The following is a 12,959-nucleotide window of genomic DNA, read 5'->3' on the forward strand; positions in this document are numbered from 1 at the left end:
CAGATTATCCACCCTTTCTGGAGTCCTTGGAGGGGGTACTGGAAAGTGCACCTCCTGGGAACTCCCTTGTTCTGCTGGGGGACTTCAATGCTCATGTGGGCAATGACAGTGAGACCTGGAGGGGTGTGGTTGGGAGGAACGGCCCCCCTGATCTGAACCAGAGTGGTGTTCTGTTGTTGGACTTCTGTGCTCGTCATGGATTGTCAATAACGAACACCTTGTTCAAGCATAACGATGTCCATATGTGCTCTTGGCACCAGGACACCCTAGGCCGTAGTTCGATGATCGACTTTGTCATCGCCTCATCTGATCTGCGGCCACATGTCTTGGACACTCGTGTGAAGAGAGGGGCGGAGCTGTCAACTGATCACTACCTGGTGGTGAGTTGGCTCCGATGGTGGGGGAGGATGCCGGTCAGACGTGGCAGACCCAAACATATTGTGAGTGTTTGCTGGGAACGTCTGACAGAGTCTCCTGTGAGACGGAGTTTCAACTCCCAACTCCGGGAGAACTTTGAACATGTTCCGAGGGAGGTGGGGGACGTTGAGTCTGAGTAGACCATGTTTTGTGCCTCTATTGTCGAGGCGGCTTACCAGAGCTGCGGCCGCAAGGTTGTCGGTGCCTGTTGCGGCGGCAACCCTCGAACCCGATGGTGGACACCGTCGGTGAAGGATGCTGTCAGGCTGAAGAAGGAGTCCTATCGGGCCTTTTTGGCCTGTGGGACCCCGGAAGCAGCTGATGGGTACCGACAGTCCAAGCGACATGCGGCTCGGGTGGTTGCTGAGGCAAAAACTCGGGCATGGGAGGAGTTCGGAGAAGCCATGGAGAACGACTTCCGCACGGCTTCGAGGCGATTCTGGTCCACCATCCGGCATCTCGGGGGGGGGAAGCGGTACGCCACCAACACTGTTTATAGTGGGAGTGGTGTGCTGCTGACCTCAACTCGGGATGTTGTGGGTCGGTGGGCGGAATACTTTGAAGACCTCCTCAATCCCACCGGCACATCTTCCACTGAGGAAGCGGATCCTGGGGACTCTGGGTCGGGCCCTCCAATCTCTGGTGCTGAGGTCACCGAGGTGGTTAAAAAGCTCCTCGGTGGCAGGGCCCCAGGGGTGGATGAGATTCGCCCAGAGTTCCTTAAGGCTCTGGATGTTGTAGGGTTGTGTTGGCTTACGCGACTCTGCAATATTGCGTGGACATCGGGGGAAGTTCCCCTGGATTGGCAGACCGGGGTGGTGGTCCCCCTATTCAAAAAGGGGGACCGTAGAGTGTGTTCCAACTACAGGGGAATCACGCTCTTAAGCCTCCCTGGTAAGGTCTATTTGGGGGTTCTGGAGAGGAGGGTCCGTCGGATAGTCGAACCTCGGATTCAGGAGGAGCAGTGCGGTTTTGGTCCTGGCCGTGGAACACTGGACCAGCTCTACACTCTCAGCAGGGTCATGGAGGGTGTGTGGGAGTTTGCCCAACCAGTCTACATGTGCTTTGTGGACTTGGAGAAGGCGTTCGACCGCGTCCCTCGGGGGACCCTGTGGGGGGTACTCTGGGAGTATGGGGTACCGGGCCCTTTGATATGGGCTGTTAGGTCCCTGTATGACTGGTGTCAGAGCCTGGTCTGCATCGTCGGCAGTAAGTCGGGCTTGTTCCCAGTGAGAGTTGGACTCCGCCAAGGTTGCCCTTTGTCACCGATTCTGTTCATAACTTTTATGGACAGAATTTCTAGGCGCAGCCAAGGTGTTGATGGGATCCGTTTTGGTGGTCTTAGGATTGCGTCTCTGCTTTTTGCAGATGATGTTGTCTTATTGGCTTCATCAGATCGTGATCTACAGCTTTCGCTGGAGCGGTTCGCAGCCGAATGCGACGCGGCCGGGATGAAGATCAGTTCATCCAAATCTAAGGCCATGGTCTTGAGTCGGAAAAGGGTAGAGTGCCCTCTCTGGGTCCGGGAGGAGGTCCTACCCCAAGTGGAGGAGTTCAAGTATCTTGGGGTCTTGTTCACGAATGAGGGAAAAATGGAGCGTGAGATCGATAGGCGGATAGGTGCAGCGTCTGCAGTGAAGCAGGCGCTGTACAGGTCTGTTATGGTGAAGAGAGAGCTGAGTCAAAAGGCGAAGCTCTCAATTTACCGATCAATCTACGTTCCCACCTTCATCTATGGTCACGAGCTTTGGGTTGTGACCGAAAGATTGAGATCTCGGATACAAGCGGCCGAAATGAGTTTTCTCCGCAGGGTGTCTGGGCTCTCCCTTAGAGACAGGGTGAGAAGCTCGATCATCCGGGAGGGACTTAGAGTAGAGCCGCTGCTTCTCCACGTCGAGAGGAGCCAGTTGAGGTGGCTTGGGCATCTGTTTAGGATGCCTTCTGGACGCCTCCCTGGTGAGGTGTTCCGGACACGTCCCACCGGAAGGAGGCCCAGAGGAAGACCCAGGACACACTGGAGAAACAATGTTTCTCGGCTGGCCTGGGAACGCCTCGGGAGTCCCCCGGAAGAGCTGGCCCAAGTGGCTGGGGAGAGGGAAGTCTGGGCCTCCCTACTTAGGCTGCTACCCCCACGACCCGACCCCGGATAAGCGGAAGAAAATGGATGGATATACATATATATACATACATACATACATATATACACACACACATATATATATATATATATATATACATATATTTAAATGATCTCAACAGAACAAATGACAGCAGATGCTGGTTGTGCAAGCACACACAAACAGGATGGACTTCAAAATAAAAGCACCAAGTAGTTTCTGTACTTACAGTCCAGAATTTGATGAAATACTGGATGACAGTTGCACAAATCACAACACAGTAGAGTACGGCGTAGGATAAAAACAGAACAAAAAACTTGTAGTTGGAGAATCCAACACAGTTATTCACCCTGGAAGAAACAAAATTAGAAACAAGAATAAAAATGTTACACTTTCTTCTAAAGAGAATCAATCAAACTATTACAAATAAATATTAATCAAATTAAAGTTAATTAAATTCATTTGAACAGCAGCATAAATGTAAATTTAAATAGAATAGTCCTACCAGGGGCAGTGATGGTCCATTTTCAACACGCACCTTTATGATAAATAAAAAGTATGAAAAAAAAAAAGAAAAACACAAATCTGGTCAGCAATTTATTTTACATCATCAACTTTCTAGTGTTGTTAAATGTAAACAGTACAAGTAACAAAACACACACAACTTTAAAGGATATCCAACTAGTTAGAACAATAGACCTTTGATTAAAAAAATACTTCAACTCTAACGAGACCATTAAAACAATGTCAGCTGTTGAGTTTTATAACTTTTTACATATTATTGACAGATGCATGTCACCATTTTATTTATGCTGCAATGCATTTTGGGTAAATGATGTAGACAGGTTGTTCCTGTGCAAGCTCCATTCAGCTTGAATGTTTATTTTGGACATTATCTGATGTTCAGCTAATTTGGACTGGAGTGCGTTGACAAAGAAGAAAACAGAGAAATGATTCTGCTTTCACGTTAGCTCCAGAGCTAATATATATTACATTAGCTCAAGAGCTTATAGCATTAGCACCAGAGCTAATGCATATATCATCAGCCCCTGAGCTAATATATATGATGTTAGCTCCAGAGCTAATATTGTAAACTCTAGAGCTAAATACATATATATGGTGTTGGCTTCAGACATAATAGCTTTAGCTCCAAAGCTAAATATAAAGCATTAGCTCCAGACCAGAGGAAATGGTGGTATAGTTAGTAGAACTGCCACCTCTCAGCTAGCAGGTCGCCCTGGTTCAAAACCCGGCTGCGGGTCTTTCTAGGTGGAATTTGCACATTTTCTCCGTGCATGCGTGGATTTTCTCCGAGTACTCCAGTTTCCTCCCACTGACCAAAAACATGCATGTTAGTCTGATTGGTAATCCTAAATTGTCTCTAGGTGTGAGTGAGAGAGTGAATGGCTGTTTGTCTCGTTTGTCTCTACATGTCCCTGTGATGGACTGGAGACCTGTCCAGGGTGTCCCCCGTCCCTCGCACAGTGATAGCTAGACATGGGCACCAGTGACCCCCGTGAGAAGAGGCAGGTAAAGAGGATGGATGGATGGATGGATGGATGGATGTATGGATGGATGGATGGATGTATGGATGGATGGATGTATGGATCTATGTATGGATGGATGGATGGATCGATCGATCCATCCATCCAGACCTAATAATGTTATGGCATTAGCTTAAGACCTAATAGCATCAGCTCCAGAGCTAAATATACAGGTCCTTCTAAAAAAAATAGCATATTGTGATAAAGGTCATTATTTTCCAAAATGTAATGATAAAAATGAAACTTTCATATATTTCAGATTCATTGCACACCAACTGAAATATTTCAGGTCTTTAATTGTTTTAATACTGATGATTATGGCATACAGCTCATGAAAACCCAAAATGCCTGTCCCAAAAGATTAGCATATCATGAAAAGGTTCTATAAACAAGCTATTAACCTAACCATCTGAATCAACAACATAACTCTAAACACCTGCAAAAGATTCCTAAGGCTTTTAAAAACTCCCAGCCTTGTTCATTACTCAAAACCGCAATCATGGGTATGACTGCCAACCTGACTGCTGTCCAGAAGGCCATCAATGACACCATCAAGCAAGAGGGTAAGACACAGAAAGAAATTGCTGAATGAATAGGCTGTTCCCAGAGTGCTGTATCAAGGCACCTCAGTGGGAAGTCTGTGGGAAGGGAAAAGTGTGGCAGAAAACGCTGCACAACGAGAAGAGGTGACTGGACCCTTAGGAGGATTGTGGAGAAGGGCCGATTCCAGACCTTGGGGGACCTGCGGAAGCAGTGGACTGAGTCTGGAGTAGAAACATCCAGAGCCACCGTGCACAGGCGTGTGCAGGAAATGGGCTACAGGTCCCACATTCCCCAGGTCAAGCCACTTTTGAACCAGTGTAGTGAGACAGGTCGGTTAGCTTCGTTAGCTTCGGAGCTCCACTACATTTTATAATATCTGGACTAGTTCAAGTACCTGATATTATACTTAATTTAAACGGGTTCTCTCTTTTTCGAGCTACTTGACAGATATGTGACAGAGATAGTGACGTGAGACGTTAATTTTCTTTGACCCATCAAAAATGAATGCGGTCATTTATTAACAGAATCAAAGTTTAACATCAAACATTGTACACGTGATTATTCTGATTGTACGCAATAACATAGCTTAACTAATTACAACAGACATTTATGAAAATATCTGGATGATTTACTGGCAAGATAGAAGAGTTTTAAAGATGGGAAATGAGGGAGTTTATCTGGAGAGAAAAGATGTGTGAGGGAAAATGTGTCGGTATAAGAACGGCACTCTCCATTTGAACCCAGTTTCACCTCGGTACGCTTCAGTAGGAAATCGACTCGTTACCTCTCTGAAGATGAATCAGCTGGTACGGAGTTCCATTTAACGCTACCATTTCCAGCGTCTCCGTAGGATGGTTGGGAAACGTCCGGAGTAGTGACGGTTCTTCGTTCAACACACGTTCACCTCACGGGTGGACTCACATGAGGAGTAAGTCCGTCAGAGGTTCCACTCAAATGTGGAAGATTCCATAATTCCCACGAGACTCGGAAGAACTTCGGATCATGTCTGGAACTTCCTGTTCTCTCCAGCAACTTTTCTGTTTGGTTCTGCCCTCCGAACTGAACTGCTCTCCCACCGCACTGGTTGGAACTAGGAAGTGTCGACATTTAAAGAGTTCTGTTTCCGGTTCATTTGGGAAGTCCTGATTGGTCGCAACGAACCAACAGGGTGTGGTCTTAGTGATGTAAGAGGTTATTAAAAGTCAAGGAAAAAGATTAAGTTGTTTAAGAACAGACAGAAAGATGTTTTGAAGAAACAGAGACTTTTAGGTGCCAGTTCTACTTCTATCTGTCTGAAAAAGTTAAACATGACATTTCTTTCCAGTAAACATGTAGTTGACCGAAACTTGACTTTTGACCGACTTACAACCTGCTCATTTCAGACAGAAGATCAAGAAAATGAATAATTACTCTGTAACAGACATTAACTAGATTTCTACTTTGAATGAGGATTAAAAATCATTTATACTGTTTCACAGTTGATTTAAAATGAGTAGTTCACTTCAACATTTAAAATGGTTTGAACTAAACGCACTTTTGATTATCAAGACATTTGTAAAATAGTAATGATAATAAAAAAGAGAGTGTTCTTTCAATTGATCAGTGCAGGACACACTTAGAAAGTCTTTGGATGAACTTAATTTTGTGTTTCTGGACTCAAATCAATGAGATAACAGTTCTTGTCCCAGGAAGGCCCTCAGGGCCAGATTTGACCTGAGGCTTAGTTCACTACAGTCCCCCCTTTGGAAATCATCGCCTGTCCATGGGGATGAATTCCAACATGAACTTACGCCTTCGAATGTCCTTGAGCTTGATGTAATCCAGCAAGAAAAACAAAAGTCAAAGAATGTAATCCCACAATGTTTTTGGTAATTCCATTGTGTTGATGGTAATTCCATAATGTTGTTGGTAATTCCATTGTAGCAATGCTTTAACCCCTTGGAAACAGAGTCTGTAATCCATTGGAAAAAGTCATATAATCCACAACGGTAAATCCACAACGAATGGAGGTGTTGATTGATTAGCATACAGAGGGGTTCCCTTGGATTGAACTGAAAATGCGGCCACTGGATGAAGAGTGGAGACCAACGTCAGGATTGCAGGTCTCCTCCAGCGAAGGTCTTCTCTGGGCGACGTCCAGTTGGTGCCGTTCTGGCTCAATGTGTCATGCAATTATGTGGTTTAAGGTGGGCTTATGAAGGGATTTTACATAAGGCATTAACCTATATGCACCTGGTGTGTAAGCTATTATGATTGGGAACAGCTACAGCTACCAGTTAAGGGGTGGAACATGCTGAAAAGGGTAACTATAGGGATTTATACCTATAGAAGGGCATTCCAAACTATTTTTCCATTCCTAACTTGGTTTAAGTTAGCTTTACATGGCAAAATATAGTTTGGTTCAATTGTCTGTTGTCCTTTTAGACGAACGACTTGAGATTGGGTGTTTGGTTTCCCCATAAATGTTTTTGGAGTCTATGGCGAGACTCATCAAAAAGAATTAGCTATCCCCCCGAATAGAATTGTTCGAGTAGGTTCGGCTTAAGCGTTGTGAGACCAATGTAGATTATGGTACTTAAGGTAGCATTAATCTACATTGACTCCGCAAAGATTAGATTTTAACAAATGAACTGCATGTTGGCATAGTTAAAGGCCTCTTAGTCTCTAATTCAACTACACAAAAAATTCATTCTTACTTGGGGTGTTCAGAAACAATACCAAAAACCAATTAACCGATGTCTCAACATCGACAAAAACAGTGACTAAGCAACCAGTAAAACAGTTTCAACATTGACAAAAGTAGTGATTAAGCAACTAGAAAACGACGTTTCGGTGCGCCACTCACTCTGAATGTCAGATTTGATCACGTTATCGTGTCTGGTAACATTACCCTAACTGGCGTCACCCCCCTTCGGTCATGGGAGACCGCGAACACGGGTGAGGACGTCGCTCCATGAGCTAAAGTTAGGTTGTCCTTGAGTAGTTTTAACTGTTTGCGCAGCTGAAAGAGGACTTTAAGGTCTGGATTGGAATCCAGTTCGCCTTTCGATGGAGTGTATTTGTCTGGGTCAGTCAGATACAGTATCATCGAGTTAATTGCAGGATCCAACTTCTGAAGTTGGATGATGTCTGGGTCAGTTGAAAATGACTTTTCATATTTTAAAAGAACTTGGCGTAGTTTGTCTCTTTCTTCATCAGATGTCAGAGTGTCGGCTTGGGCGACCGCCTGATCTATCTGTGATGAGACTGATAAGGGTTCTTGCTCCTTGGGGAGCTCCAACGAATCCCTTTCTGAGTCGTCGGACCTGTCTATGGGTAAGACACCATAGGTTTGAGGCCCTTGGTCGACATCATCGGTTGAGAAAAGAGCTATGGCCTGTGTTGGTTTTGTGAACCATACTGGCCCAGCTTCTTGACTCGGTACCAGGTTATCTGGGAGTCCTCCCAGAAATGGAATGCCTATTTCAAAATCATGAAAATCAGTGGAAATAAACCATCCTAGCATAGTGTTTTTTGGGATCAGCACCTCATCCGTGCCTGTGTTACACACAGCAACAGATGTGGTCCTGGAGTCAAGGCTCACTTGGTTCGTGGCTTCCACGGACAGTCCCAAGTTGAAAAATGCAGGGGAAGGTTGAAAATATGCCTGTTTATGGCTAATAGCTTGTCCAGCTATGATGTGGACTCGCACCATTAGGTTAATCACCTGAGGTGGTACTGTGGTGGTTTGGTTGCTAGCAACCTGGCAGGCCTCTGGAATGGTCTGCCCAGCCTTAAGGTTTGCTGTGTCTAGCACAGGAGGATCCTTTGTGGCTGGTTTTAGAGACCACAGCACCTTGTTGATGGTGTCCATGTGGACACCCAACCTTACCAAAATGTCAGAGCCTATGTAGGTTGCATGTGGTAAGTTTTGGATCACGAGAAACGGGTGAACCAGTTCTCGATGGTTCCAGTTCAGTTTTAGGTTAATGACTCCTTCTGCGGTCATTACCTGTGAACTATTGGGAACTAATGGAAAGCGGAAAGCTTTTTTAATTAGTTCTAGACCAACGTGTTTGTGAACCAAGGTTTCATAGAAAGCTCGGTTAATTGCTGATTCATCTGTCCACAGAGACAGAACAGCATCGTTGGTGTGGGATCCTTGGATCTCTACACCTTTAACTACCAGTGGTAGGTAGTGTTTGGTGGACTCTGACTGCTCCAGCTCACAGAGGAGGCTGTCTTGTTGGGTCAGAGTTTGGACCACCGGTTGGGTCTCTTTGGTTTCACATGATTTCAGAGGAGTACTCACCGGGCTCGTGTCCTCGGCTGAGGAGTCCTTTGCGTCCTCCGCGGTACCTGCTGTTAGGCAGTTTGTGTAACACTCCGGAGGCAATTCTATTGGCAGTGGCTTGCTCACCTTGGCCCACATCGTTTGATCACCATAATCTATAATCGCGTCAAAGCAATTTATAAAATCCTGGCCAACCAAAAATGGGAATGAGTCAACACGAGACACGTGTACCGGGTGGTATAGTGTCATTCTGCCAACCTGCATGTGAACCATTGCTATAGCTGTCAGGGTTGTCCTCTTCTCTGAGAGACCCTGCATTTCTATAGCACATTCTGTGAGAGGTATTATCCTGTTAACACCGGCAGCGGCTGTCCTCAGCTCCTCGAACAGTTTAGCTGACATAATTGTTATGTCTGCCCCACCGTCCAGAAGTGCTTCATGTGTGAGGACACCTTCGAGTGTTACTGACAGGTACGCCTTCTTGGCGACCCCCCTTCTGATAAAGTTACACAGAAACCTCTTAGGTTTTTTCTGACGTTTCTTCACACGTTCAGCCTTGTCTGTGTAATCTTGGTTTGTCTGAACCGTCAGCACAGCAGTAGCTGTTTCTGAGTGTTCAGCTTGCGATGACTCGTCATCGTTTGTGTGTGAGTTTACCCCCCCTTCATCCGATGAGGGGTTGTTGGAGACAACAACAACAATGTCTTGGTGTGTTTCACCGACATCTGTGATGTTGTCATTCGCGCCCTCAGATGTAATAGTGATTACATCACTGCATAGTGCTCCAGGTTGGTTTCCCGTCAGTGCGTTTCAAAGTTTCTAACAACCTGCGTAGTTTCTCTGTCTCTTCCGAGCTCAGAGGTGTAGGGCCTTGTTTCTGGAACCTTTGTAATTTTTTCGCCTCGGTTCGTTTCGTCCGAGGTGGGGGACGGTTAGGTACGTCTTTTGGGGGTTCCTTTTCGGACTTCCCCTGATAATACGGGTCCTCTTGGATCCCATATCTTTGCGTCCTACGCACACCCCATTTACGATAATCACGTTCATCCTCTGAAAGAGGAGCTTTTTTGTCCCAGCGTGCACCTTCATGACGCGGTTTGTTAGTTTGAAAAGACTGCTTTTTCTCGCCTTTCTTAGGAGGAGGCGGCGATCCACGCCGTCCTTCCAATTCTAGCGAGTGGGGTTTAACCTTTACACCAGGAAACACTTCTATGGGCGTCTTAGCATGAGAACATGCCTCAAACACATTCACAGCACACTGTTTAATCTCATTGATGGATTTTTCTTTGAAATTTGCCATCATTTGTACTGACAATTTAATGTCAGTGTGGAGATTTTTGCTGAAAACAAATTTAAAACCTTCTTCCTCCTCCATTCCGGTTTCATTTCTGTAACCAAAATAAGCTTGGAAGATTCTTTTGTAATAAACCTTTGGATGTTCATGCTTGCCTTGCGTGACCTTGTCAGCAGCTGGGAAACCAGCAGGTCCCGTGCAGGGGTCGTACTCCCTGATCAAAGCTTCACACAGAAGGTTGTAATCCTTTCTCGTGGCATCAGGTTGACGCTCGATGAAGGTGAACACCTCTCTGTCCGAAGTGAGCCTTATCAGACTGATTTTATCCTCAACCGTAGCATTAGGATAACCACTCAGTCTGAATTCAAGGTCTTTGAGATACGCTTTTGTTCCAGTTGAACCCATTGGTCCAGGTACAAAGCGTTGTACATATTTTGAGAGTTTTTGAAGATCGTCTATTGAAAGAGGAAGTTTCAATGCTCTCTGTTGCCTGTTTGGTAGTGGAGACCTGTTCAGGTCTATCCCTGCTACTTTGGGTATGGATGGAGGTGTGTGTGATGTAAGGAGATTTGGGTCTGAAGCCCAGTGTGTCCCCACATTCAGTCCATGCCTCTCACCATATTTCCTTTCTGCATGGCAAAGTTGTGTTTTAAGCACGTCTATCTCAGCTTTGCAGCGGGAAACTTGTGACATTTTTTCGTCGTGATCCCGTCTTAATGCAAAGTATGCTGTGGAAAACAGTTCTTTAGCATCCCTGGCTTCAGTGAGTGATGCATTAAGTGACTGTACTTGGCTGTTCAGTGAGTCAATTTCTGCATGTGCGTCTTGCTGTGACTGAGACATCTGTTCACGATGTTTCTTAGTGAGGACCTCTTGTTCACTTTTAAATTGAAGGAAGCGTTCTTCAATTTCCTGAACCACCTCTTTTTCGCTGTTTAACCTTATCTCAAGGTCGTCAGCTTTGTCTACCACTGCATAGAATGATGCTTTCAGTAAAAGCGCCAATTTTGCCAGCTTTTCATAGCTTGACTTTGGTCTGTCTGTAGAGGTCACACTCTCTGCAACCTCCTTCAGCTTGTCCAATAACTCTTTTGGGTTCATGCTGTCCACCTGTTCACCATATGGATGTAAGGAGTCTGTGAGCAGCGTCAACGCTCCCTCTAAACAGTCCTTCATCTCACAAGGATCAAAATCCTTTTCTGTCACACCTGCCATGGTTATTCACTGTGCAGCTCTTATCTGTGTAAACAGTTGCCAACTTCAGATTATTTTAACAGGTAAATATTTGTATTCAAGTGTCATGTGAGTTCCACACACTTTTTAGCTCTGGGTTCACTCAATAGTACTGTGTAAGCCACTTCTTCAAATGGATGGGCACCTATTCGTAGGTTTTACCCCAATTCATGAATATATAAGTAAATGCCTCTCTTCTGGCAGTGTTACTTTTTTAATGTGCTTATTTTTTAACAGATACAAGAACCAGGCTTCTCAGTGATATTTACTCTAAAGCACTTAACATTAAATAAACCTGCAATTTTTCTAAAAGTTTCACAGCAACTTTAGTTTTTAAACGCTTTCTTAAGCCGTTCTTTTCCAGAAATTCGCTATTTAAAACAGTTACTCATTAAACCATGTTGGGTGAAAAGAAAAAGAAAAACAAATGAGGAATTATCAGTCTCCCCTTCAGGAAAACTGTTATACTCCTCTTTCAACAGCAGGTGGTGGTGTAAGCTTATTTATACCAGCAGGAGTCTATGACAACTTCCTGTGGATCGTTCCATTGACATCCGGTTGTTAGCCGCTTAGCTTAAAATTAGCATCGGCTAAACTCGGTTAAATCAACATTACTGAACGGATTTAAAGCTTAAACGTGGCGTTGTTTCAACAAGCACGACTTTTTTGCATGAAACATGAGTTTTGGGTACATGTAATATGCCACATGTAGTGATTTAAAGCACAGAAAAGGCTTCGGTTGAACCGAGACTCATTTCCGGGTCACGTGACTGAATCAACCAATGACAGCGCAGCGGCGGGGGTGGGTTTTACAACCTGACATCAGAGGAAGTGACGACAGACACGTCACTCGTCTCTCAGCGAATCAGAGCGTTTAAACAGCGGCTTTCGACCAATGACGCTTCGTCATTTCGGCTAGCGTGTTAGCATTTAGCCTGAACAAAGTCCGGTCAACTTTTGTCATTAAAACTGTCAAAATGCACCTTTTTCTGTTAAAAATGTGGCAAATAAACTCTCAACAGCGTACTGAGACGGCGGCGGCTGTTCAAAACAGCAGTTTAATCATGCAAACGACTCGTTTGAACGAATCAGAACCGAGCCGGAACAGAACCGGGCCGAGCAGAGCCCGTTCCTCTCTGCACCACAGATTAAACCTAATCAAACGCTTTCCACAGCTTATTAGCTCACAGATGTACCATTTCAGCTTTAAAATGAAACACATTGACGTTATTTCAGCTTTCAAAACACCACAATTGAAAACTTTCTCTGAACCCCACAGCTGATAATTAGAAAGCTGCACTTTTCATGCCAACAGTCAGTTCACGTATCAACACAGACTCCGTCACATTTAACTCACGCCTCTTCAAACATTCGTACAGCCACGAAATGTCCAAATGGCGGATATCTGGTCACGAGGAGCTCTTTAGAAACCTGTACCGGGCCACCAGTATGTAGTGAGACAGGTCGGTTAGCTTCGTTAGCTTCGGAGCTCCACTACATGTTATAATATCTGGACTAGTTCAAGTACCTGATATTATACT

General features: G+C 45.0%; 1 protein-coding gene across 1 annotated transcript in view; it reads right to left on the bottom strand.

Annotated features, from left to right (window-relative positions):
* LOC119420251 (palmitoyltransferase ZDHHC20-A-like) overlaps positions 1–12,959 on the bottom strand; it is an 85,433-nt gene that overhangs the window by 56,634 nt on the left and 15,840 nt on the right. Inside the window, exons 6-7 of the mRNA XM_037687640.1 lie at positions 3,040–3,072; positions 2,764–2,884 (exon numbers count right to left, since the gene is read on the bottom strand). Coding sequence (XP_037543568.1) covers positions 2,764–2,884; positions 3,040–3,072 — 154 coding nt within the window. The remainder of the gene's footprint in view (positions 1–2,763; positions 2,885–3,039; positions 3,073–12,959) is intronic.

The sequence above is a fragment of the Nematolebias whitei genome, chromosome 14 (genome assembly GCF_014905685.2).
Source record: "Nematolebias whitei isolate Nwh7 chromosome 14, NemWhi1, whole genome shotgun sequence".
Taxonomy (NCBI): domain Eukaryota; kingdom Metazoa; phylum Chordata; class Actinopteri; order Cyprinodontiformes; family Rivulidae; genus Nematolebias; species Nematolebias whitei.